Here is a 22935-nt window from a genome sequence, read left to right as displayed (position 1 = left end):
TTACAATAATGCCTCAAAAACAGTTTTGAAATCATGACTATAATCATGGCGCATATAATTTCAATACATTTCAACTGAATATACCTAATTTACAATAGAATAACATTTACAAAATTTATACAACATGACTAGGTTGACTATATAGATGAGTTTCACAAAGGTACATTTTATCCTACTACTTAAGATGTTTATAAATAATTTATATACTAGCTACTTACAATATTGGGATGTATTAACAAATAGATTTAGAAAAGATGCTTTATCGGGAGGTTTCTACTTATTACTATCACTGTATTCTACGGAGTCAGTAGAAATGCATAGAATTATGGGACATGGCAACATTAGCGTTTAACCTAACATCACACAGTTTGTGATTTCAGCGGTTTTAGAAACACTAAATGTTACTAAGCCATTTCTTAATGCTATTCTTACCGCGACTGCCGACAAAAGGTTCTACTACAGAATTATTTTATTTCATTCCGAATAATTTCTACTTTCTGGTTACGGCAGTGTTGCCATTCTGAATATTTATACAAATTAGTAGTTTATGGCGAGGAGCAGTGTTCACTGGTGGGTGGCGCGGGTGGATGGAAGGCGGGCGTGGGCGCTGGCTGCATGCGGTACATGTCGTGGAGTAGTGTTGCCACGGATACGTCGCCCACGGTGTCTCGGAATAGTAGTAACTCGACGGAGCGAGCGCGTACCGCTCGGAGAGATGGTAGTAAGAGGAGGAGGCGACCGAATCTGCACAGAGACAGTTTATTAGATAGATACTTGTTAACAAGTCTACTTTCGTCAAAAGGGGAGTCATATAATAGATAAGGTATGGTAAAACGATTATATATATATTAGGTTTTCCCAAAAGTGGTAGAATTCGGAATCAACGAGCACCGATATTTCACCTACCTTGTAGGTTGCCTAGTGTATCTGGTCCGCACGTAGTCAGCGAGTATGCACTGAGCTTGGTCTTGTAGCATCTCCACTGGTTGAGTCTCACTCAGTCCTGATGTATCTGCAAAAACGCAAAAGTAGTCAGTTACATTAGATGTTAATTGTTAATAGGTAGGCATATAATACATTCATTAAAGTAAGTAAGTAGGTGAAAAACTAACCAGGAGAAAACAGAACAATGGCTTTCATACACCCACACTCGCTGCCGTCGGGTGCGATTTGCCGAAATCGACATAGAATTTCCTGAAACAAAATTCAATTTAAAATGTAAGGTACATACAAAGCTAGATAAATAAAAATATCCCACAATAGCAATAAAAATAACATAATGTTTACCCACATCACAGCTGGAAAGTAGGTAGAGTTTCCAATTTAGAGACTGAGTTTCTACAAAACGAACCTGCAAAGTATTCAGCTCCAAATCAGCCAACGGATCAGGAGGCAGCCTTGCTCTTGCAGCTGGTGCTGCCAGCAAGGGCGCCAGGTCCCAGGGAGCAGACCATTGTGCCAGGTGCAGTAGGAACAGGTCCTTCCAGGCAGCTCGCAGCAGTACCAGCTGGTCTGATGCCGCGAGTGCCTGGAACGGCGCTAAGCACCGAACCCAACGAACCGCCATGAACAGGAGGCGGGCACTTGTCTCCTAAAGTCGAAGATAGGATAAGTATTTAGCTAGGAAGCATGTGAACATGACAGCATTTTTATTGACCACCTAATTAGGAAAACAACCATTTTACTCGATAATCGGAATTCGGATGTGAATTCGGACTGTGTGCTTGTCCTTTTAGCGGACTTTTTTTTATTCGATGACATCAAAACTGATGTTATCGGAATAGCTATTGGAAGAAAATCCGTTCAGTTAGGTAGGATTTCAAAGTTTTTCTAATGGGGTGTTATAGCTAACTATCTATGTATATAAAACAGAAACATATAGGACAGATATAAAAAGAGACGGACACTGCCAATGGTGTTTGAGCAAACATGCGCAGTATAACAAGTCACGGGCACTTAAGTGACAATGACTCCAGTGGCGTAGCGCGTACAGGGCGATGGGCGGGGTAAGTCAACTGAAGGCGATAAGTCACCCCGCGGCCGCCCAATCGCGGCACGCGCCCGCCCCTTTAGTCAAAAAGCCACCTATCAAATGTCAATGTTTACACCCCCTTCAAGACGAATTCCAAGTCTTTTTGCAATAGACACCCAAAAATACGGTAGATAGGAAAGTACCTACCTATTGGTCACGAAGAAGTACATAGCAGTCACTGAATAGTGTAAAACAGAAACGATTGTTTGTTTCTGAAAAGCTGCGTCTAGGAAAGGGCACACGCTAGGTAGGCTAGACACTTCATCCCGCAGTTTTTTGATTTCCTAATTTTGTTTGAGCTTTTGCTACCCTGTTCGTTACTTAATAAGAATAAGAAGTTAGGTATCTTACCTGTAGGAGTTCCCATGTTGGTGCAAGGGGTGCTCCGAAAGCACTTGGTGGCGGCCGTAGGAGAGTAGGGTCGCCTTGTAACTGCAGTTGTTTGGCGCTCCACATCAGCTCCTAGGTAACGTAAAGTAAGATAAGGGCAGGTAGGAATTTGATAATCACTGTTATCTTTGCTAATATTATAAAGAGGTACAATTCGAATGTAGGGGGTAATCTTTGGAACCGAAGTCTGAGTGCCATATATTTTATCCCGGTACGGGCAGTAGTTCCCACGGGACGCGGTAAAACGGCTAGTATCTAACAAAGTTATACGGTCAGTACCTAGTTTGTAGAAATGTCCTATTATAAGTACCTACTTATGTATTTTGGAAAGTTAGTTAAAGCATGAAATAACGGATCTTATTTCAGAATTCATGGGGTTAAGATAAAGCCCCGGATGCATCTTACCTGGCATTTATCAGAAGACATAAGTATATGCAGTAAGCCGGGAGGCGGTGGTGCTAGGAACGGTTCGGGCACGAGCGGCAGCGGGCTGGGTGCTCCCGCCCCGCCACCCGCGCCGCTTGAACCCGCTGACGAAGCCGTGCTTAGCGGGGCTGGCTCGCTCATACCGCTGATATTGAACTGTTTCACGCGGAAAACAAAAAAAACTATCTAAATACCTATATTTAAACTTCATAGCTTCAGAAAGACAGGGACCAAGATGTTGACACAAATGTTGGTATGTACCTAGCCAATTGAAAAGTAACTAGATACACCACCTAGATACATCACCTTTTCACTATATATATAAAGGCGTACCTAATACAGAAGTTAAGGTTACCTGAAAGTTGAAAGGTTGCGGTAGCGGTGCGTACGGAGAAGGTGGCGACAGTTTGAGGGCGTGAGGCTTGTGTGCGTGACCGAGCGGCGGTGGCCCAAGTGCACCCATCGCGCCCGCTTGTAGCTTTGGCTTGCGGGGACCCCGCTCGTGCTGAACCGCTGAGCAAAGAGAAAAATGGCCATTTAATGGACAAGGCTGTGAACAATCGAACTCAAACTCAAACTCAAACTCAAAATCGTTTATTCAAATTAGGCTGATAAATCAGCACTTTTCGAACGTCAAAAACAAAAGACAGTCCCCAAAACGCCCGCCCTTCACCACTTCCTATGTGTTTTTGCTGGGAAGAAGAAGTGGCGCAACAAACTCCCCAGCAACACATGTCTGTCTGTAAGGTTTGAAGAACCAGAATGTATACAAAACAAGTCAAATAAAAATATCATTATCACATGATAACCATTATATAAAATTAGGAAAGAAAAAAAAATACAAACTTAACACAAGTAGGCTAGCACACAGATTTACACCCATAAAGACTAAGTAGGTACTCAAGCATTACTTATAGTCTGTTAAGTGTATCTAAAGCCTCCTGATAATAAAATAGAAATGTATTTTTAATATAAGCATAAAATCGGCGTGCCCACCCACATGCGCAGATGATTATGTTGTAGCAACACAAACAAGGTGTACCTGCCAGGACTACAGTATTATTATTTTCTCCAAAAAGCTAATAGAAAATCATACTATTATGAATAGTGTCAATAGCCACCAACACGACCTGGTACCGCCAGCAGCACCCGTTCACGAGTATAACGCGAGGATCAGCCATCGCCCCCTTCGCACATTTTTGAGGGAAGGGGACAACCCGACCCCCAACGCTACCGCTGGCCATACCGTCTAAGGGAGCATGACGTGCTTGCAGCTATTCAAGAAAAGTAGAATATGTAAGAAGTACTGCAGTACTAGCAAGCCATAAAGAAACAATGCTAAGCAAAATTAAAAATCAAATTAATGTCAGAAGTAATGTCAAACAATGTAAAAAAAATTATAATAAGTTAATAATTTAGTTATAGTGATAACAAGAATGAGCTGCCTTGCGTTCAACTTAGCGACCAACTATTCCTATCATTTAAATAATCATTAATGCTATAATAAGCCTTCTTTGAAAGAATTGACTTTACTTGTAATTTAAATGCATTAAACGGTAATTGTAGTAAAGTTAGAGGTAGTTTATTGTAAAAGCGGATACCGAGCCCCAAAAATGATCCATGAACCTTATGAAGTCTGTGAGTGGGTACACACAGTTTATGCTTGTTTCTAGTGTTAATACTGTGAACATCGCTTTTTTTGGTGTACAAATGAATATTTTGCCTAATGTAGAGTATATTGGCAAAGATAAATTGTGATGCCACAGTAAGAATGCCTATTTCTTTAAAAGCTCTCTTAGCGAATGTCTACTACCTAACCGGTATATCGCACGAACAGCTCGTTTTGTAATACAAATATGTTTTGAATATCAGCAGCTTTGCCCCACAGAAGAATACCGTAGGACATAACGCTGTGAAAGTAGCTAAAATAGACTACTCGAGCTGTGTCTACGTCAGTGAATTGTCTTACTTTTCTGACGGCGTACGCAGCTGAGCTAAGCCTTCCCGCGAGGCTAGCTATATGCGAGCCCCACTGAAGTCTGCTATCGACTGATATACCAAGAAATACTGTGGATTTGACAGTTTCTAGAACCTCGTTACTTAATATAATATTCGGGCCTAGGTTTTTCACGTTCGGTAGAGTAAATTTAAGGCATTTTGTTTTCTTCGCATTTAAGACCAAGTTATTAGTACTAAACCAGTGTGTAACCAACGAAAGTGCACTGTTTACGTCGTCAAATTGATCCCTATTTCTGTCGACTTTAAAAATAAGTGAAGTGTCATCTGCAAACAGTACAACGTCACAGATATTCTTCAGATGGTATGGTAGATCATTAATATATACCAGGAATAAGAACGGACCTAATATTGAGCCCTGTGGCACACCTAATTGGACTGATAAACCTGATGATTTGACGCCATTGACATCTACGCATTGCACTCTGTTCTTTAAATAGGATTCTATTACGCTAAGAGCTTCATTTTGGACTCCGTAATAACGTAATTTACGTAGAAGCGTATCGTGGTGCACACAATCGAATGCTTTGGAGAGATCACAGAATACTCCAATGGCATTCTGAGAGTTTTCCCACGCATTAAAAATGTGTTTTAAAAGAGCTACACCAGCATCTGTTGTCGAACGACCTTTTGTGAAGCCATATTGTTCACTATGAAGGAGGCTATTAACATTGAAATATCTTCGGTTCCCTTAACTCACCCTATATAGGTACCTCCAATAGGTAGGTACTCACCCTAACTAACGCTACCTATGTATATCGGAAGCAGTCATCACAAAATGATATATTTTATATTAGCAACATAGTATGTTGCTAAGTAAGTACCTAAGGAACCATACCATAGGAAGATCAGATTTCAAATCAAATTACTTGGTTAGTAAGGTAAATCAATGTTATAGCATACATCGGGCAAATCAATAAAACGGATGATGAACAAAAGTATTTGACTACATGTAACTTTGCAGTTGTTTTACACGTGGGATTATAGAGCCATGAACCGCTTATTCGCTGGCGATCCCTCGCTAAGCCGGGATCGTCCGCGCCTCGCCTGCCTCCGTATAATGTCCTGCCGTGGGCCGCACTCATACTGCTCTAACGACGTTTGACTAAACTATTTTACTAATCGTGCTAAGAAAATACTAGGCCAACCCACAAAAAATAATAAATAAGGCTTGTTCGATAGAATTTTGTGATAAATCCTGTCCATTAACATAGTTCAGCTGTTTAAAATAAGTATGATCAGAATCTCGCCGTTTGAAAAAGATTCTTCTCAGAATAATAAATTAAGGTTTCCAGTTAAACCAGTAACGTATCGTTTTTCATATAAAATTACCGCTTTTCAGAATCCATAATTAGTAATAATTAATGAAAGTATGAAACTTCTGATAATTACCTATAACCAAACCTACCCTACCAGTGAAAGTTACAGAGAATTTCCTTCACGCAGTTAAAAATGTAAGCGAATTGTTTAATTGCATCCAATGTGCACGGAGCCTGTGTAGGGATGACGTCACGCAATCAGCTTAACGAGGCTGAGTCCATGAGAATGCGGCTATTGTGCCCGCACATGTCGGCGCATACGCTGCGTTCCCGCGACCGCTGCCTAGCACTGTAGGAAATGAGAAACAGTAGGACCACTACACTTGAATAATATTGATAAGTCATCATGATTAGTTTACCTGTGTTTTTTTGAATTAATATTTTTAATCGATTTTCAGGCTTGCTGTGGGGAAAACTTAGCCAGCCACAAATTACATTGTGGTACAAGATGCAGTTTAATGTACCAAGGTAGGTACAGTAAATATGGTATGTAATTTCACGACTCATCGGTTATAGGTCGCTTTCAATTTGTTCCTACTTCGACCGAACTATTTGGTGTTGACAACCAGAAAAAGGTCAAACTTTTTTAGGTTAATAATTTAAATCGACATTGCTATTGCATCAAGTAATGTCGGTCTAAACCATGGACCTTCGGCTTCTAACTTTGTAGTGACACTGTCTATGCGGCTTAGCTGACGATACAAATGCTGACGGTCGCACTATTCCGACAGTCGACAGCCTCGGCGTAAGTGGGGACTTTAAATATTAAACGATGCCTCTAAAGAATGGCTTATTACAGCATTAGCGCATTACTTTAAGAATGTAGGGTAAATCTAATGTAAGCGGCTATAGCTATATTAAAAATTGATTACCAAATATGCTACACTGTGTTTTAAAATATGATTATTATAGTTTAATTTCGATAGGGCTTCATATAAGGACTCAAGGTTTTCTACCTTCTCAAATCACATATGAGGATCATCTCATTATATTAAGTTAGACGAACATTGAATGCTGAATGGACTCTATGATTAAGTGTATATAGAAGTCGAGATAAGAAGATACAGTTTTAATTCTTTGATAGGTCTCCACCGTCATCACGTGAAAAGCTACATAAAAGGGAAGAAAATATTTCCAAGTTGCCATAAATATGGTATCCACATCCATAAAACACATCGCGTGTATTGCAGTGTCAGAGCAACTGATGCAATGTTAACCTTTTGTTTATGGGGCGCATGTAATCCCAAATACAACACGTGCTTTTTTTCTCGACGTCATCGCCATCCCCCACTATCCCCCAACAACACAAAATAAACTTTATGACTTTGCGATAAGACTTAAAATTAGTAATCGCAGATATTTAGGGTCGGTTAAGCCAAGGGGCTCAGTTTCCAGTGTGACGCGGATAAGCGAGATTTTAATTAAATAAAGGCCAAATGTGTAACAAGTTTTTCATTATCTGATGACTTTAGGATAGAATAGGTTAACTAATTATTTTTTCGAATAGATAAAAAAGACTACGCCTTTAATGTCGTAGCATTCGTGCGTAGCCGTCGTAGCCAGTCGTAGCCATATCCGTAGCAGCCGTAGTCAATTTTCTACAACTTTCTAATGTCGGAATTTTGTAACATTTTTATTTTGTGACTTTTTGTATGGCATTATTTATTAACCTTTGCAGTAGGTTCACTGCCCCTAAGATAGATCAATATTTTATCAATAATACAACTACAAAACTCACTAATTACAAAACTTCACAAAACTTCTTGTATTATTGAATAAGACCTAAAGATAATGTTGAGAAGAAAATTTATTAAGTAAATATATGTATGTATAATTGTACATAAATGATTTCTATATCTAACATGTAAATATCGTTTAAGTTAAAGATATAAAGCTCAAAAAGAAGTTAAGTCTTCCACGAATAATCTCGCATAAAAGGCGTACAGTGAATCACATTGGCAGCGTTTAAAAGGGAGATTTAACTTCAAACATGTATCAGCGACAAGCCCCTCGTTCACCGAATTGAAAGCAAACAAAACATGTTTTTCAAAAAGGTAGTTCATACAAAAAGTATTTGTTATTTATTACCCGCGGGCAGTAGCTGTTGGCCGTCAATTACTTTCACTACATTTAAATTTTGCATTTTGTTTAATGGCTGAATATACTAATAGTGATCGAATTGTTGATTTTTCAATGTGGACTAATAGTCCGTCAAGGAATATTAGGCGTGTTCACTTATGTAGCTTATTGCAGTTTTTCACTAGTAACTAATTTTCATTTCAAAACACGATGAATACCTATATGTAGCTAAAGTACATATATTAGGTACCAGTGCAGTTTATCCGTGCAGCCGTAAGGTAAAAGCATTTGTTGCGAGCGCCAACCCATACCAATATAGTTGGGAGGCGAGGGGTAGAGGGTAGGTTACCTATAATGTACCTACTTACTGTACGACGTTACTGCCCGTGTAAATGGAGTTCTGCGGTCGATATCATAGTGATGTACTGCATCACCCAAGTAGTTCCGCGTAAAGAAGATCGCCCAGTTTCTGTTACTCGATAAATATATCTCATTCCTCTTATCGACAGCTATTGTAGTAGTTTTTTTTTATTTCAATTTGATATCACGTCACCTCGGTACCGTGTAGGTACCGAGATATTCATTAAATCATTGAAAATCGGAAAGCCTCTCTGATAACCTATTCTATTCACTGAAAACACAACAGTACCTAATTGGCTAGCTTTGAAACTTAATAAAAGGAACAACAGCCAAAACCTTTAACAAATAGTAGAGACCATCTATCGATAGGTGTGAGCACTTCTCTGGTCGAGCAGACACGTACCCTGAGGAGGCGGCGTGGTGTGGGGCGTGATTAATGACCCAATAATCCCAGCCGCCCGCCTGCCTCATGAAAGCTTCACGAAGCCGAATTGGTGAGCGGTCAAAAGGTTTATTGACTAAACAGGCATAACCAAGACGCACTTACATAACTAACAAGTGTGTTAACTAAGTCATTGACTACGTGTAACCTCGGACCAACTGAGGTTCTACCTAATGTAAAACTTTAGAGGGTATGACCTATTAGCTAAATTCTGTTTGGGATTTATAGTGTTCTGATGACAACAACAGGTTTACCAATATTTTGGAAGTTATACCTATCATCAACTCAAGATCCGGCCAATAGGTAGTTATTCTCCCATGACACATTGTTGCAATTATGAAATTAAATCCTCACCACAATATCTAATAAGATGTTGATACCAAGTGTTCGCGTTTCGAGCAGGGTTTGCCGAGTGATTCATTCAAACAGCATGACTGGGCAGAAGCTGCCGACTTGCCGCCAAGAGGCAAGCCCCGCTCTGCAGATAATACCAACGAGGATCAAGATGTTAAACAACCTGTTTTTTGCATCATGGGCTTTCCAAAATAGATTTATTGAGGAAAATGGGGCATGACCAATTTATTCTCGTTTTATAAGATAAGATACTTTATTTTTAGAATCTTTTTGTTTTATAATAATTTAAACCTTCTTCTAATGAATATTATATAATCAATTGAGAAAAACTAGCTAAGCAAGTAAGTACTGAACCATTTTAAATCTGTCTGGTAGATACAGCTAAAAGTCTTTGATGTTTAGAAACTATTGCTAAGCGGATTATCACGACGTCAAAATGAATACTTAGCCTTAAATTATGTAGGTAATATCTTCTTAGTTATTTAAGCATTTATGTTCCACAAACATTATTATCGCTTCATAGCTGCGCATCAAAATCATCGCGTGGAAAATATCCTACGAGAGAACGACCCCGTGTCCCGACATTCGTTCCGACGTTAATTCCAGCCGCATTTGTTCCATTACATTTCCGACACAAAGTAGATACGCGTTTGCCGAATTGACTAGGTGGATGCGACCAGGCGAACGGCGAACGAAGAGGATGGGGCGAGCGCGGCGAGCGGCCCGACAGGGACAGAGTATCAAAAGTGAGAAAGATGTATTCAGAAGTGAAATAGTCTGCTGGCTGAGCACATCATCATTAACGAGCCAGAGAGGGCGGAGGGCAGCGAAGAGGCAGAGGGGGCGCGCCAGGTGGGCGCTGTCCCACGCTCCGACACACCTGCGCGCGAAATTGTTCCTTACCACAAGCGCCTCAGGGAGCTTATCAGGTTAAAGCCAGCTAGCTTCGAGTACCGACCTCAGGGAATATTTTCGAGTGCAGCGACATAAATATGAGAAATATCCAGGTTTTTATTCACCTTCCACCCTGTGGGGTGCGCCCGGGTCCCGGACAAACATCTCATATAATAGATGTCCAACAATGTCGAGATGACAACGGGTTTTGCTCCTACTAACGCACCTAGTTTTGCTTTTATTTCTTTCGTGACTCCTGTCAATATGTTTTTGAACGAGAAATAGGATTACCGGGAACGAACGAGAATAGGAGCATAAAAAAATAATTTCTACTTTCTATTCTTGTTTTAAAACTAATCAAATAAATAAAACTGGACCAACATGAGGTTTTGCATTGTAAGTAGGTACTAACTTTTAATAAAAAACAACAACAAAATAGAAGCTGATAATAAATAACTGGTTACTTGTATCTATATTATAAGCATTGACTGTTATATGTATCTCGTAAATATATACCATCTAAGTTTGAATAAAAGGCGCAGAGAACAATGAAATAGTATTTGTTCATAAAGTTGACGCAAAGTTACCGCTGCGGTTTTTGAACGTCGAGCCTGTTTCAGAACTGAACAAGTTGGGAGTGCAGCGCATCGCTTTATTTCACCACTATAAATAACTTTGTTTTGTACAGCATAAAGTTTACAGATGAACTAAAAGTTTTTCCATTTTATACCACTTTATGAAAGTTCACTTGAAAACGCGATCGTTTTTAGGTAACGTTAATATTCAGATACAATTTTCACCTAGAATTTATACAGCTACAGATAAATATGTGATAGTTGAGTAAATTACAATCACAATAATGTCTATTCATTTGGGATAAACCAAACTTAATTTAACTACAAAAACAATCATCAATAAACCTCGACTAATCCATTCGTGTTTAATGCAATTAACCCACCCACAGTACAACGCGAAAATTAATTAAGAATCACGTAAACGTGAACAAAAAATAACCCCTAAACCAGATGCAACAGATTATCCCATTAAACATTTTAGTTTTATTCACTATGACAGTGCAATAATTTGTTCACGCACAACATTAAAATGAAATTAGATGGGCGAGATTCACCCCGGGGGCGAGGGTTGAATCACTTGATCTGTCAAAATATAGGCAATATTTTAGTGGTCGGGAGGAGACCAGACAAACACGGAAGCAGTGAATAAATCACATAATCGGATCGCAGCCTACTGAGCTCTGCTACCCGACCTTTGTTCAGTTGCGTATCAATAGCTATCCCGGATACCTGGAAGAACATATGCAAATGTGTTTGTATAATTCATGGATATTACTTTAAACGTTAATGTGTACAAAATTCATAATTATTTATTGATTTTATGTTGCTTTAAGTTGTGTAACTATCAAAACATAAAGAGGTTTTTTAAACACATTTAACCACATAAGTGACCTCCAAGTTATTCTTACAATTACTTAATTTTGTCACAAACCAAAATTGGTAAAATCTTGAAGACCGATTTTAAAGACTACAAAAACAAACTTATAATGCAATTAAAGGTAATAAATATCCGCAAACACAAGTGAAGTAGCTATTATAGTACTATTGGCGTCCCTTTGTTCAGGTCCCCCTCGGGTGTGGTCACGCTTCTCGATGCACTGAGCGAGCGTGAACACGTGTTACTGATCCTTCACACTGCTCAAAAAGCACCGATCTACTCCATTTGATACGCTCTCGATGCCCCCACACGCAACATACGGTTTTATCCAATAATAAATATTCATTTGGAGTGGAATATTAAGTGCGCAATAAAGTTTGACTATTACCTGATCAATGGTGAAGGAGTTAACAGTGTAAGCAAACACATTTGAATGGTTCCCAATATTCAGAAAATTGTATTTTCATAAGACTAATTAAATATCTCAGAACGGCTACGATTTTGTAAAATTAATTGAATCCATAATATTCTTAATGTTTTACAAACTGCCCCTTGTTTAACATTCGTAGAAAATACAAGAAGAAAGGTACGTTTCAATTCGTTACGAGCCATTTGAATTCTCTTTTTAACACAAAAGGACTTCAAAAAGGTAAGCTCGTTGTAGAATCAAAATCTAGCGCGCAAACCGTTAAATTAAAAATAAATATTGCGAAACGTCAGCATGTTACGGGTCGGGTTCTGAAATATATCCAGGGAAAAATCGAAAAACGTTAGGATGGCCGATGTCGGTTCACAGGGGTGGTTTGGGGTAAGGTGAATCTTTTTGTGAAGTGGAGAGAATTAATTTAACCCGCTGCGGGGTAACACGACATGGCGGTAATTGAAAAGTTTGCCCCTTGTAGCAGCCGACGCCGAAGGCGACGCGTCTTCGCGACACTCAGGTTTTATAACAAGCTTTTATGGTAATTGATATAAAATTATTGATTACATTTTTTTCATAAATAAGTAGGAATTTTTTATTGAATACAGGGGTAAAATTGTAATTTCATAATCAAAATATTGTTCATCTTTAATTCTTCTATTCCTCCAAAGTCAGCCTGTATATAAACGCTACCTACTTGCTTTACTAACATAATGTATCTACATAATATCATTCACATCTTGAAAAACAAAAGTGGTATAAATTGGCTATCAAAAGCTAGTAACGTAAACTTTCCAACTGATGCCATCTGATTAACTTCGAAAAAGGCGATTCAAAAAAAGCTTTTAGATAACAACCCTTTAACTTTTTCAAAATTAATAAGTATTCGTAACTTGAAGAAGCGAACGCCTGGCTTGCTCGCCCCTGATCGATTTTAAATTAATTTCAGAAAGTTAAATTGGGGATTATGTTTATTTGATCACTTGAAAGAGAATCCGCTTCTAGAATTTTATTTATGAGACCAAGCGAAATATTTTCGTTTAAAAATATGGAAACCTACTTATAGGGTTTTTTCATTCAGTCTATTGCTTAGCGTAGATTTTGTGTTAATTAAGTAAATTACGATTTATCTACTTCATTAAGAATATGCATATGTAGAACAAATAAATGGTAATTAACTATGTATTAATTTCACACGAGTCCAAAAAATATGTTTTTCACAAGGCTATTGCAAAGGTGATATTTTGCTTTATGATGTTTCAACTGTTTAACAATACTTAAACAGAAATACAATGGGCACCCATATCACGTCGGATTTGCGTACGTACTATACATACATACTTGTAGGTAGGGACACAAAGGTAGCCGGGTGTGTTGACGCATTGGCTAACATCGATTCGGTCTGTTTGCCGACGTTATTGAAGTTAGCTGATTGGCTCCCTGGCTGGTGGACTTGGCAAACTTAATGATTTACTTCCAACGTGCTACCGAAATTTTGATGGAGTTTGCCGCATTTTAATGAATCAAAATTGTACTTTCGTGTAAAATCATAAATGCTCTCTAGAACTAAGTTGAACCTATGTAAGGATAGATTCAAGTGAATGCTCTACCATGTGCATCTAACTAAATAGTAATAATTCAATTTTAAATACTTTATTGTCTAATAAAAAAGATGTGAATTTTCTCTTGTAACTCTACCAAAGAGAGCGTGTGTGTTCAGTGCCAGTTTTTAAAAGGAAACACGGATCAGATGAACTATTTTGTCTACATAATTAAAACAAAGTAAGTGTTGAACAAATTGTATGAGCTGTGAACTGAAAGCCACGCAGGCAGCCTGCTCCTGACTGATTAATGGAATTAATTCGTTATTCTGCGGTTGCGGCCGGGAAGCGACGCAGTCGAACTCACGACGAATGAATTGATAATGCCTCTGTCTGCGATTGCTTACGGTTTCAAGTCGAACATTTACATTTGTGAAAACTCCTACCTAAGTATAAAAATTCTTCAACTACATATATACAAGTGGAAATAAAAAACCATGTATTTTCAATAAATACTTTATAGGCTCCTATTTAGGTTAGGTCTCTATTATTTAATAGATTGGTAAAAAATATATTCTATATTTAAATTCGATAGTAGGTAACTCAATATATCCGGCTAAAAACGCTTAAACTACGTATCGATTAAAATTAAAATAGCAAGAAAAAATGCCTCGGTAGGTAGACGGATCCGCGAGGAAAAGCGAATATTGAAAATAAGTATAGGAAGGCTGCTATAGTTTTTTTTTCAGTGTTAAACCTACCATCAGTGTAGTTTAAATCACGAACTATATTTAACACCTATTTACTAAGTTATACAGCATCAGGAATATATTTAGCTACAGCTCCGGGTGGAATGGAACTCGCGCGGCGGGTAAGTTTCGTGAGGGCGTATAATTACGCGAGCGAGTAAACATATAAAGGTAATCCGGGCCGCGGCGGCACAAAGTGATGCTCGTGAATAAATTAGCGACGGAGCACCTGCGCCATCACCGCACTGCCGCTGCTACTTACCATAGGGCTACTGCTCTATGTAGCTACTAAATTGCTGCTACTACCATGTACCTAATAATGTGTTATGTAGACAATTTGGGTGTTCATGCCAATATTTCTTATTAGGTGATCTGAGTTTAATTTTTTATGGCTGAATATGGTACATGTATGTGGATGCAATTTTTCTTTTTATGATCGCTTATAGTAATAAGTGAAAGATTTTTGTCATGTCAGCTATAGCTAGTTACTGAACAAAGGCAATTTGATATTCGGACTTATATTACAACCTCGAGCTATGTTTTAAATGCAACTCAACAAACTGACCAAACTGTTGCATTGTCACGATATTATCCTCGGCCCAAGCCTCCTACAAAGCTTACTTTCCAGAAACCCATTCCTTCAGTGTCATTGTGTTATTTCCTAGTAAACAGACCAGTGCCCTGGCAACCCTACACGAGATAAGACGTATATATATGTATATGTATAGAGCACATACTAAAAGGCTCCGTCACATGGTGAGAGGAGCCCGACTTGCGGGCGACATGGGACTCTATGAATATTCAATTATTCACAAGATTTTACTTAGAGAGAATTTAGATTTAGATCGAGTCATATATTATACCCTTGTGAGATATACTTGTATGAGATTGGAAATTGAAATGGAAACTCAGCCATCGGCCGTCGGAAAACGCACTCATATGTATGGCTCTACAGAGTTCTACTAAGGTGGATGTAAATCATTAATGATCTTTTAGCACTAAACCGAACTCGTTTGGAAATGTAGCCACATTATGAAATGACACAAAGCTCAAGGAAATTATATGTGTACCTACCAGTTTTCGATTATTAATTCTATCTATCTACAATAGTTTCAGGATTTATCATTTGCACCTGTGTCATAGCACACATCGTAGGTTTACAATATAACAACAGAGTCCGATGTTCACAATAGCTATAAATAAAGAGGACAAAGGCTGACATCGCAACACCCAACACAATATTGGGTACATCGAGATGACGTAATGACAGATCGGATCGGAAACTACGGTGGAAATTGAACTGGCCGCCGGCAAACGCTATATTTCACTCAATATTTGAGCGAATGGACAGAACACAAAACAACCTGCTGCGAGCTTGATGGACGTTATGTGCCAAATGATAGCACATGTATACTGCGATAGCAAATAAGACCGGCTATTGTCAGGATAACCGTTGTTACTGCGTGTGTGTTTTCAATTTGCGTGTGTGTTCGTGTTTACATGGACTATGTTTTAGTGAGTTGGAAATACGAGGGAAATAACTTTGTAAATATCTTTCCTCATTCACAATACTCAAAATAATGTAATTTAAGTTGCAAGTAAGCACACATACTAAAACCATTCATACCATGTTTTTCCTGAATGACGAAAATGGAAATAGAATTTCCCTATAACGGAATTTCCTCGTCAAGAAATCGGAATTTACACTTGATCAAAATCTGCCTACATATAAAAAGACGTGAAGTGACTACGTGTTCAGCCTAATTTACAACCTTTCTTTTTCGAATAAAAATAGACCTCAGCTTTTTATATTCCTACCGTGATGACAAAGCGTTTGTGACTTTTAGGTCTTCTATATTATCTATTTATGATGAAACGAGGCCACATGTTCTAGCAATTTCTATTGTGACATGGAATCATCGCAAAAGCGATGACACCATGCCAAATTATATTCATTAAACTGGACCGTGGTTCGTGTGGATTAGTGGCGACCGGCGGCGTACCTAAGTGCGAATCAAAGAATTGTTAGCATAATAGGAGGATCCAATAGAGTAAAATCATTTTTCTAATTCTCCAAAGAAACATATAAACTTACCATCTTTATTCATATTAGCCTGGAAGCATTTAGCAAGGCGGCAGGCGCGGCACTGGTTCCTATGCGTCTTGTCGACCGGGCAGCGGCCCTTCATCTCCCCGCCGGCCTTGCAGGTGTACACGCGGTTACGGTGGATAGACCGCTTGAAGAATCCCGAACAACCTATACAAATATTATTAATTCATTACTTAGGTACCTATATGGTTAATTATATGAGGTAATGATACCTTGTGTTGTAATAACGGTTTGAATGCGAGCGGTTGCCATTTGAAAAGATGGATCGCGTACGGGGAAATTACCTACGTTTCAATTGAATATTTTTAAAAAGTATGTTTTAATTAAGTAATTAAATGAAATTCGTTTTTTTAGTAAAAATGGTAGTGTTAAAAGGTACATCGGTAAGTTATCCCGGAAAGTTACAGCAACATTTTGTTTTCCTACATTTTGCTCAGATTAAAATAAGCCTCTCTAACACTGAATACATATTTCCAACCAACTCTCCAGCATTATAATTATAATTAGAAATGAATAAAAAATTGAGATGGCTGAGTAGGTAAGGTACACCAATCGGAGTTTATTTTTTGTTCAATTTCATAATTACAAAATTACGTTCGTCCCGAGTGACGATTAAAATAAATGTCCACTTACTATGTTAAACGATCGTTACGAGGTCGAATTCTATTATACTTATTCATAAAGTTGTAAAAAACACAATAGTTTTTTTAAGCAAAAAAAGTATCACAAACTTCTGAAAATGGCGGGAACCATAAGTGTCATGTAGGCATTCCATTTTTAAAATAAAGTCTACAAGTAAAAAGGTTACACCTGAAAAAGATGACATTGCTGGCTGATTTACACGATAAAAAGAGTGTATCGCCATTATACACAAAAAAGGAAATTAATTAAAAATAAAGACCAAATGGCGTTTATAATGCACCAGCATTTATTTAAATTACCAAAAGGAGTTCCCACGCAATGTTGAACATCGCACGGCAAAAAGGTTAAAATACTAATCCTGTGATTTATCAAGTTCGTAATTATTGTTTCTTATATCTTCACAAAAAAAAATGCTATGTCTTAGTTTTAAGAGGCAATGTGATTTTCGGGATGGAGTAGCAAGTTGAAGGTTTGTGAGAGTAGTGAAAGCGAGTAGTGAGGGTATTAGTGTAGTAGTCCAAAGCGTCTCTATCTGTTAATAAAAATGAGTATAGTATTTAAACAAATATGATTTTACGCTACCGATTAAACACATGAACACCAAGACGAGTTATGACGTGGCGAAGAAATTGTCAAAAAAAGGATATTCGTCTTTCAACTTACCGTCGCAACTGTAGATGCCATAATGTTTGCCTGAACTCCTGTCCCCGCACACATTGCAGGGGATGTCGAGGAGTCGATCGCCTGCAAAAAGAAAATTCATTATTTATTATATCAGTTCTTAACTTTGTATTAATTGCCATGAAAGTTTAGTAATCACAAAGACTGTACAAATGAGTCTTTAAGATTGTTGGATGCTGAACACGGAAATGTGAATGCTTGAAAGTTTTAAGAGGTTTGATAGGTGGTCTGCGATAGGTACCTAAGTACGTGAATTAACTACTAAATAAACAGGTAGCAGGTAAATAAAACCAGTGACATTAGTAAATCGGCATTTCTCACATTTTCTACTCATTAACTAGTTAACATTTTAGAAATGCCGATTTACTAATGTCACTGGTTTTATTTACCTGCTAACTGTTTATTTAGTATTTTATTCACGTTATTTTTGCACAGGTTATGTATCTTTTCTTTTAAGTTACTCTGAACTGCTGTGGAAGTAATTGTTTATTTATTAACTGATACTTCTCCGCACCTCAGAGCTCCCCTTTCCCAAAATAGATTAGTCAGATTACACCAATCTCGCTAATAACGTTGGTGTTTTTGTTCCGTTTACAGAAGCCTTCCCCTTCGCCCCTTTTCCTTATCGCTTACAAAGCCTACCGTCACACCGGATCAAGAAACTATTTTTGACGATATACCTAAGTATTTATTGTAGCTGTGAAAACTGAACCGGTTCTTTAATTGCATTGTTTATTTTTATTAATTTATTATTATCAACTTGCGACTATTATTACAGGAACTTATCCTAATGCAATAGCGTAGACAAATTATAACTAACATTCTAAAAAAAACTAATCAAAATATAATCATACCTTAAAACTAATCATAATCACATAATACACATAATAACATGTTTAATTTTAAGACCTTTCTGTATACCTATGCTCACAAATAAATACATTGAATTGAATTGAAAGTAGCCCTTGTGGATTCAGTCAGTGAGCAGGAAGAAAGATCAATTTGTCCAGCCCAGATTGTAACTAATTGTAAGGGTAACCTGGATTCGCAGCAACAATAATAATGGTCATAAATAGCTATATCATCCGCCCCATGCTTATGCACATTATATCACAAATCTTTATTATTATTCTCGTTAGCATGTTAAAAGTGAAAGCCGCATAAATAAAATAAAAAAAACATTCCGTCAATTTTACATTCTTCTATCAATTTCGTAAAAAAGTGGTAAAGACATCTTCAAATAAAATTCGGTGTAACAGAAGCCTCCATTTTAATGCCGCGAATCCTTTTCAAGGAAGGATCTTTTATTTTTTCGTTAAAACGGACTTAGACGACTTTACTGTTCGTCTTTCGAGCCTCTAAAGAAAGCCGTGAAGTGTCGTAATTATCCCCCTTTTTTGGAACACTTTGCGAAGCTTTACAAAGAAAGTAAATGATGGATTTAGTTTGGTAAAGCTATGAAGAAATACAGTAAGTAGCTAGGAATATGAATGTACGAAATACTTGTCACTTAAAAATGCAGCAAAAGTTTGAATAAATAGTTGATCTTCTAATTCACCTTAATCTACCAAATCCATTAGAAATAATGATTTGTTTCATAGTTCTTGTTTCATGTAGCAAGAGTTATTGTAAGAGGAGTTTTGCAATGACAAGTCTACTGCTACCTAGGTACTACGTGCTACATTAGGTACAGTCTGAACTTTCCACAAAAATAAGTATTAGGCATGTTTGATAAACCTTAAAGGACCATTTCAAAACAAAATGCTGCCATATTTTTTTCAGATTAAATACAAGTATTATACTTAATTAATTTTGTTTAACATAAGATTACAAATGTGAGAGAACAAAGAACCGTAACCACCATTGATCACTAAAGCGTGGCACGAACTCTAAACTCTATTTAGTCAGAAAAACAAAATGCGATTCAACTGAAAATTCTCTTTATGCACAGATTAGCCGTCATACAGCACACAAGTAGATGAAAAGCTGCACATTCACCTATCTATTCGTGTGTGGCTACTGATGCGTGTGGTTCCGCGCACTGAACTCTAAATAACGCGCGACAAATTACGATAGTCGTGTGAAACGCCACACTTGCTAATGCCGATCAAATGAATATACTTACTTAATCGTTGCCCTCGTGATGTTTACGCGGATATAGATAGATTATATTTGTGAATTATGGTTTTCTGTTTACCTATTTAGAAGATGTTACTGAGAAATAGGATGATTAACATAATTACATAACATAACATAATTTGTGGCTATACCTGAAAGTCTAGCTAATAATTATTGGCTTACACTTTTAAGTAAGTAGGTAAATCTTTTTCAGATCATCTTACGACGATGAATTGATTTTTGAAAGCAATGTTCTGCCGCATTTATTCCAGCAAGCTGCCGTCGGCAAATCCTAACAAACACTGATTTAATTTAATGAAAACATCTTAATTCAATTAATGGAATATCAGCTACCTATATTATTTCGTTAAGGAGGTTGCCCCATTGTTGTTGTTGTTATCATGTTACCCCATTAAAAAAAAAATATATGACAAACCAATATCGCCCCGTTCTATAATAACTATGCTTTGAGAAACCACGTTTTAGCAGTTCATTAGCTAGGTATATCAGCAATATCTAGGGAGTTCTTGATTATGTCAACTGAAAAACGTTTCGTGAAAATAATTCAATTTCTAAAATCTCTTACATTTACAACAAAGTGTTGATCAAACAAGTGTTGCTTAAAATACTTAATTAAACTCAAACAACGGTAATAAGTTAGGCGTTAAGTGATTAGATTAAGTTACATGCACCCTTTGTACATGAATCGGGGTAGGGGCGCGCGGTCCAAGTTTCGGGTTTGTCCCTAAGTTACATTTGTAAGGTTTGTTTCACCCGATTCACTGATCTCCTAAGATCTTATTTGTGTGCTAAGTACGAACAATGGACTGAACACACGATGTATCTACATAGTGTATTGTATAGTGTTAAGCTTATTACTGACAGACGTTTGAAACGGTGTTGTGCCATGGATTGTAAAGCGGTTTGGTTTTGCGTAATATATTTTTATTTCAATACTTATTTTTTTTCTGATCGTTATCAAAATAAATAATTAATTTACATAAATAAATAATTAAGTACAAATAGTATAATCTTAATTGCAACTAATGAAATGTATGCAGTAAGACAAATAAGATTTTTTGTTACTTTGCCCGTGGAAATAACAAGTTACATAGTACTAAGATAAGAATACTATTATTGTATTTTTAGAACATTATAAAAAGAAATCGTAGTTTATTTACTTTAGGTATTGATGAAAAAACCCCACTCTGAAAGACTTAAATAATGTGATAAACAGAGTTTCCAGTCTTTGATTATCACTACAAATCTGCTCACAAAGTAGGTATGGCAGTTTTAATTTAAAAAAAAATGTGAATGTCTAGATTCATCTGTGATCTTCTGTTTAGCACAAATCTTTTTACTATCAGCCTAGCTAGACTCATCCCAAGTTTGGGAGAGCTCCCAGTCTAACCGAATGCCATGGGATACCAGTGTTTTATCGCACCTCACTTACCTAGGCCCACTTAAGTCTCTCTAAGTAGAAATCTTTATATGGTCACGAAATAAATCATCAGCTATCAGTAAATAGGTAAAATAGGTTTGTTGAGCCACTGAAATTTTTAAATTTATATAAATGATGTTTTCTTGCGGACTTTGCAGCTTTTATAACATTATTATTATTTTTTAAGTAGGTCAAGGTGCCAAATGTATGAGAGATGCTTTGTTACAAACCTTTAATCTCTTCATGGTATCTAGAGCGTATCCACAAGTATTCTGAACTAATCAAAGCACTACAGCATTCTATAGTTAAGTCTTGTTTAAATCTTTAGTTTCTAAATCATCTGTAAAGATACATTAGTGCTGAAATTATTGTAATGAGTAATGCGAATGTCTGTAAAAGTTTAAGTAAAACGCCAGGAAATAAAATTATTTCGAATATCGACTTTCAGAAAAAAATCTGTGTAGTAAAAATAAGTTGCTATCTATTCAGGCTACATACTTTATGTTCAGGGAAATGACCTGAAATGAATGAATGTGTGTGGATTACGTCTACGTAAAATAATACAAAGAACTACCCTAATGAATGTTTTTTATTGAAATCTAATCTTCTTGCAAATTAACGCCACTTTCAGGATTATTAATTTATTTGACTAGCTAACGTGGGAATGCTCTCAAACAAGACGGATATAAACTCATAGATAGGGCAAACAATGACAGATGAACAAAAAAAAAGCAAAACAAATCAGCTGACCTGTTCCCATTCTACGGACTGCCACGGCTGGCGCCCGTTGTCGCTCCCAGAAGGCAGACAGCTCGACAGTTGTCTCTCAGACTTAATTTAAATTAACACCACAATTTTTATTGAAATACATATTTGCTATTTTCCACTAAAAACTTTTTTTAATATTTTTAAAATAAAATCTCGTAAAACACTTAAATTAAAACAGTTTTCTTTCACATGAATGCATGGATGTCAGTTGAATACATATGTACGAAACTTTTAATGACTTATAAGGGTGACTTCACCACCGGGTCGCGGCTTTCGGCAGACTGCTCTGATAATTGTGATCTTTGAAGCCGCTGCGGAGATCGCGAGTCACGTCATCCCCTGATTACATCCAGTCCCACCCCCTGAGCGGGACGACAGTATGCAGGGTGCGCGCGTGCGAGCGAGACAGCCCTGATCCCATCTTGTGTCCCGGTCCACAGGCTACATTGTCAGGGCAGCGGTCGCTACGTATCTGACTGAATTACATACGACCATAATGGATGCATTACATTAACAAGTAACACGATTTTTTTGTGCTATGACTTAACTTACACAAAAAGGTACATGAATTCTAATTTTTAATTTTATTATTGACGCTGAGTCGAAGTAGAAAAATATTTCAAACCATTTTTAGATTAATTTATTTAGGTTAACAGAAGCTTTGTTGACCCTGTTTTTATTAACAAATATCGTACATCTT

General features: G+C 37.3%; 1 protein-coding gene across 1 annotated transcript; it reads right to left on the bottom strand.

Moving 5' to 3' along the window:
- Nucleotides 1-500: 500 nt before the first annotated feature.
- LOC110370671 (protein dissatisfaction) lies at nt 501-22584 on the bottom strand. The gene is made up of 10 exons (XM_064037579.1): nt 22218-22584; nt 17891-17971; nt 16571-16732; nt 3204-3361; nt 2828-3004; nt 2384-2494; nt 1352-1591; nt 1113-1194; nt 907-1012; nt 501-744 (listed from the first exon to the last, which is right to left on the bottom strand). The coding sequence occupies exons 1-10, from the start codon at nt 22225-22227 to the stop codon at nt 546-548; spliced, it is 1326 nt and encodes a 441-aa protein (XP_063893649.1). The 5' UTR covers nt 22228-22584; the 3' UTR covers nt 501-545.
- Between the last annotated feature and the right edge of the window lie 351 nt (nt 22585-22935).

Source organism: Helicoverpa armigera, chromosome 13, assembly GCF_030705265.1.
Source record: "Helicoverpa armigera isolate CAAS_96S chromosome 13, ASM3070526v1, whole genome shotgun sequence".
In the NCBI taxonomy this organism is placed as follows: Eukaryota; Metazoa; Arthropoda; class Insecta; order Lepidoptera; family Noctuidae; genus Helicoverpa; species Helicoverpa armigera.
The sequence above is the reverse complement of the archived record's forward strand: the minus strand, read 5'-3'. Positions and strand labels throughout refer to the sequence as shown.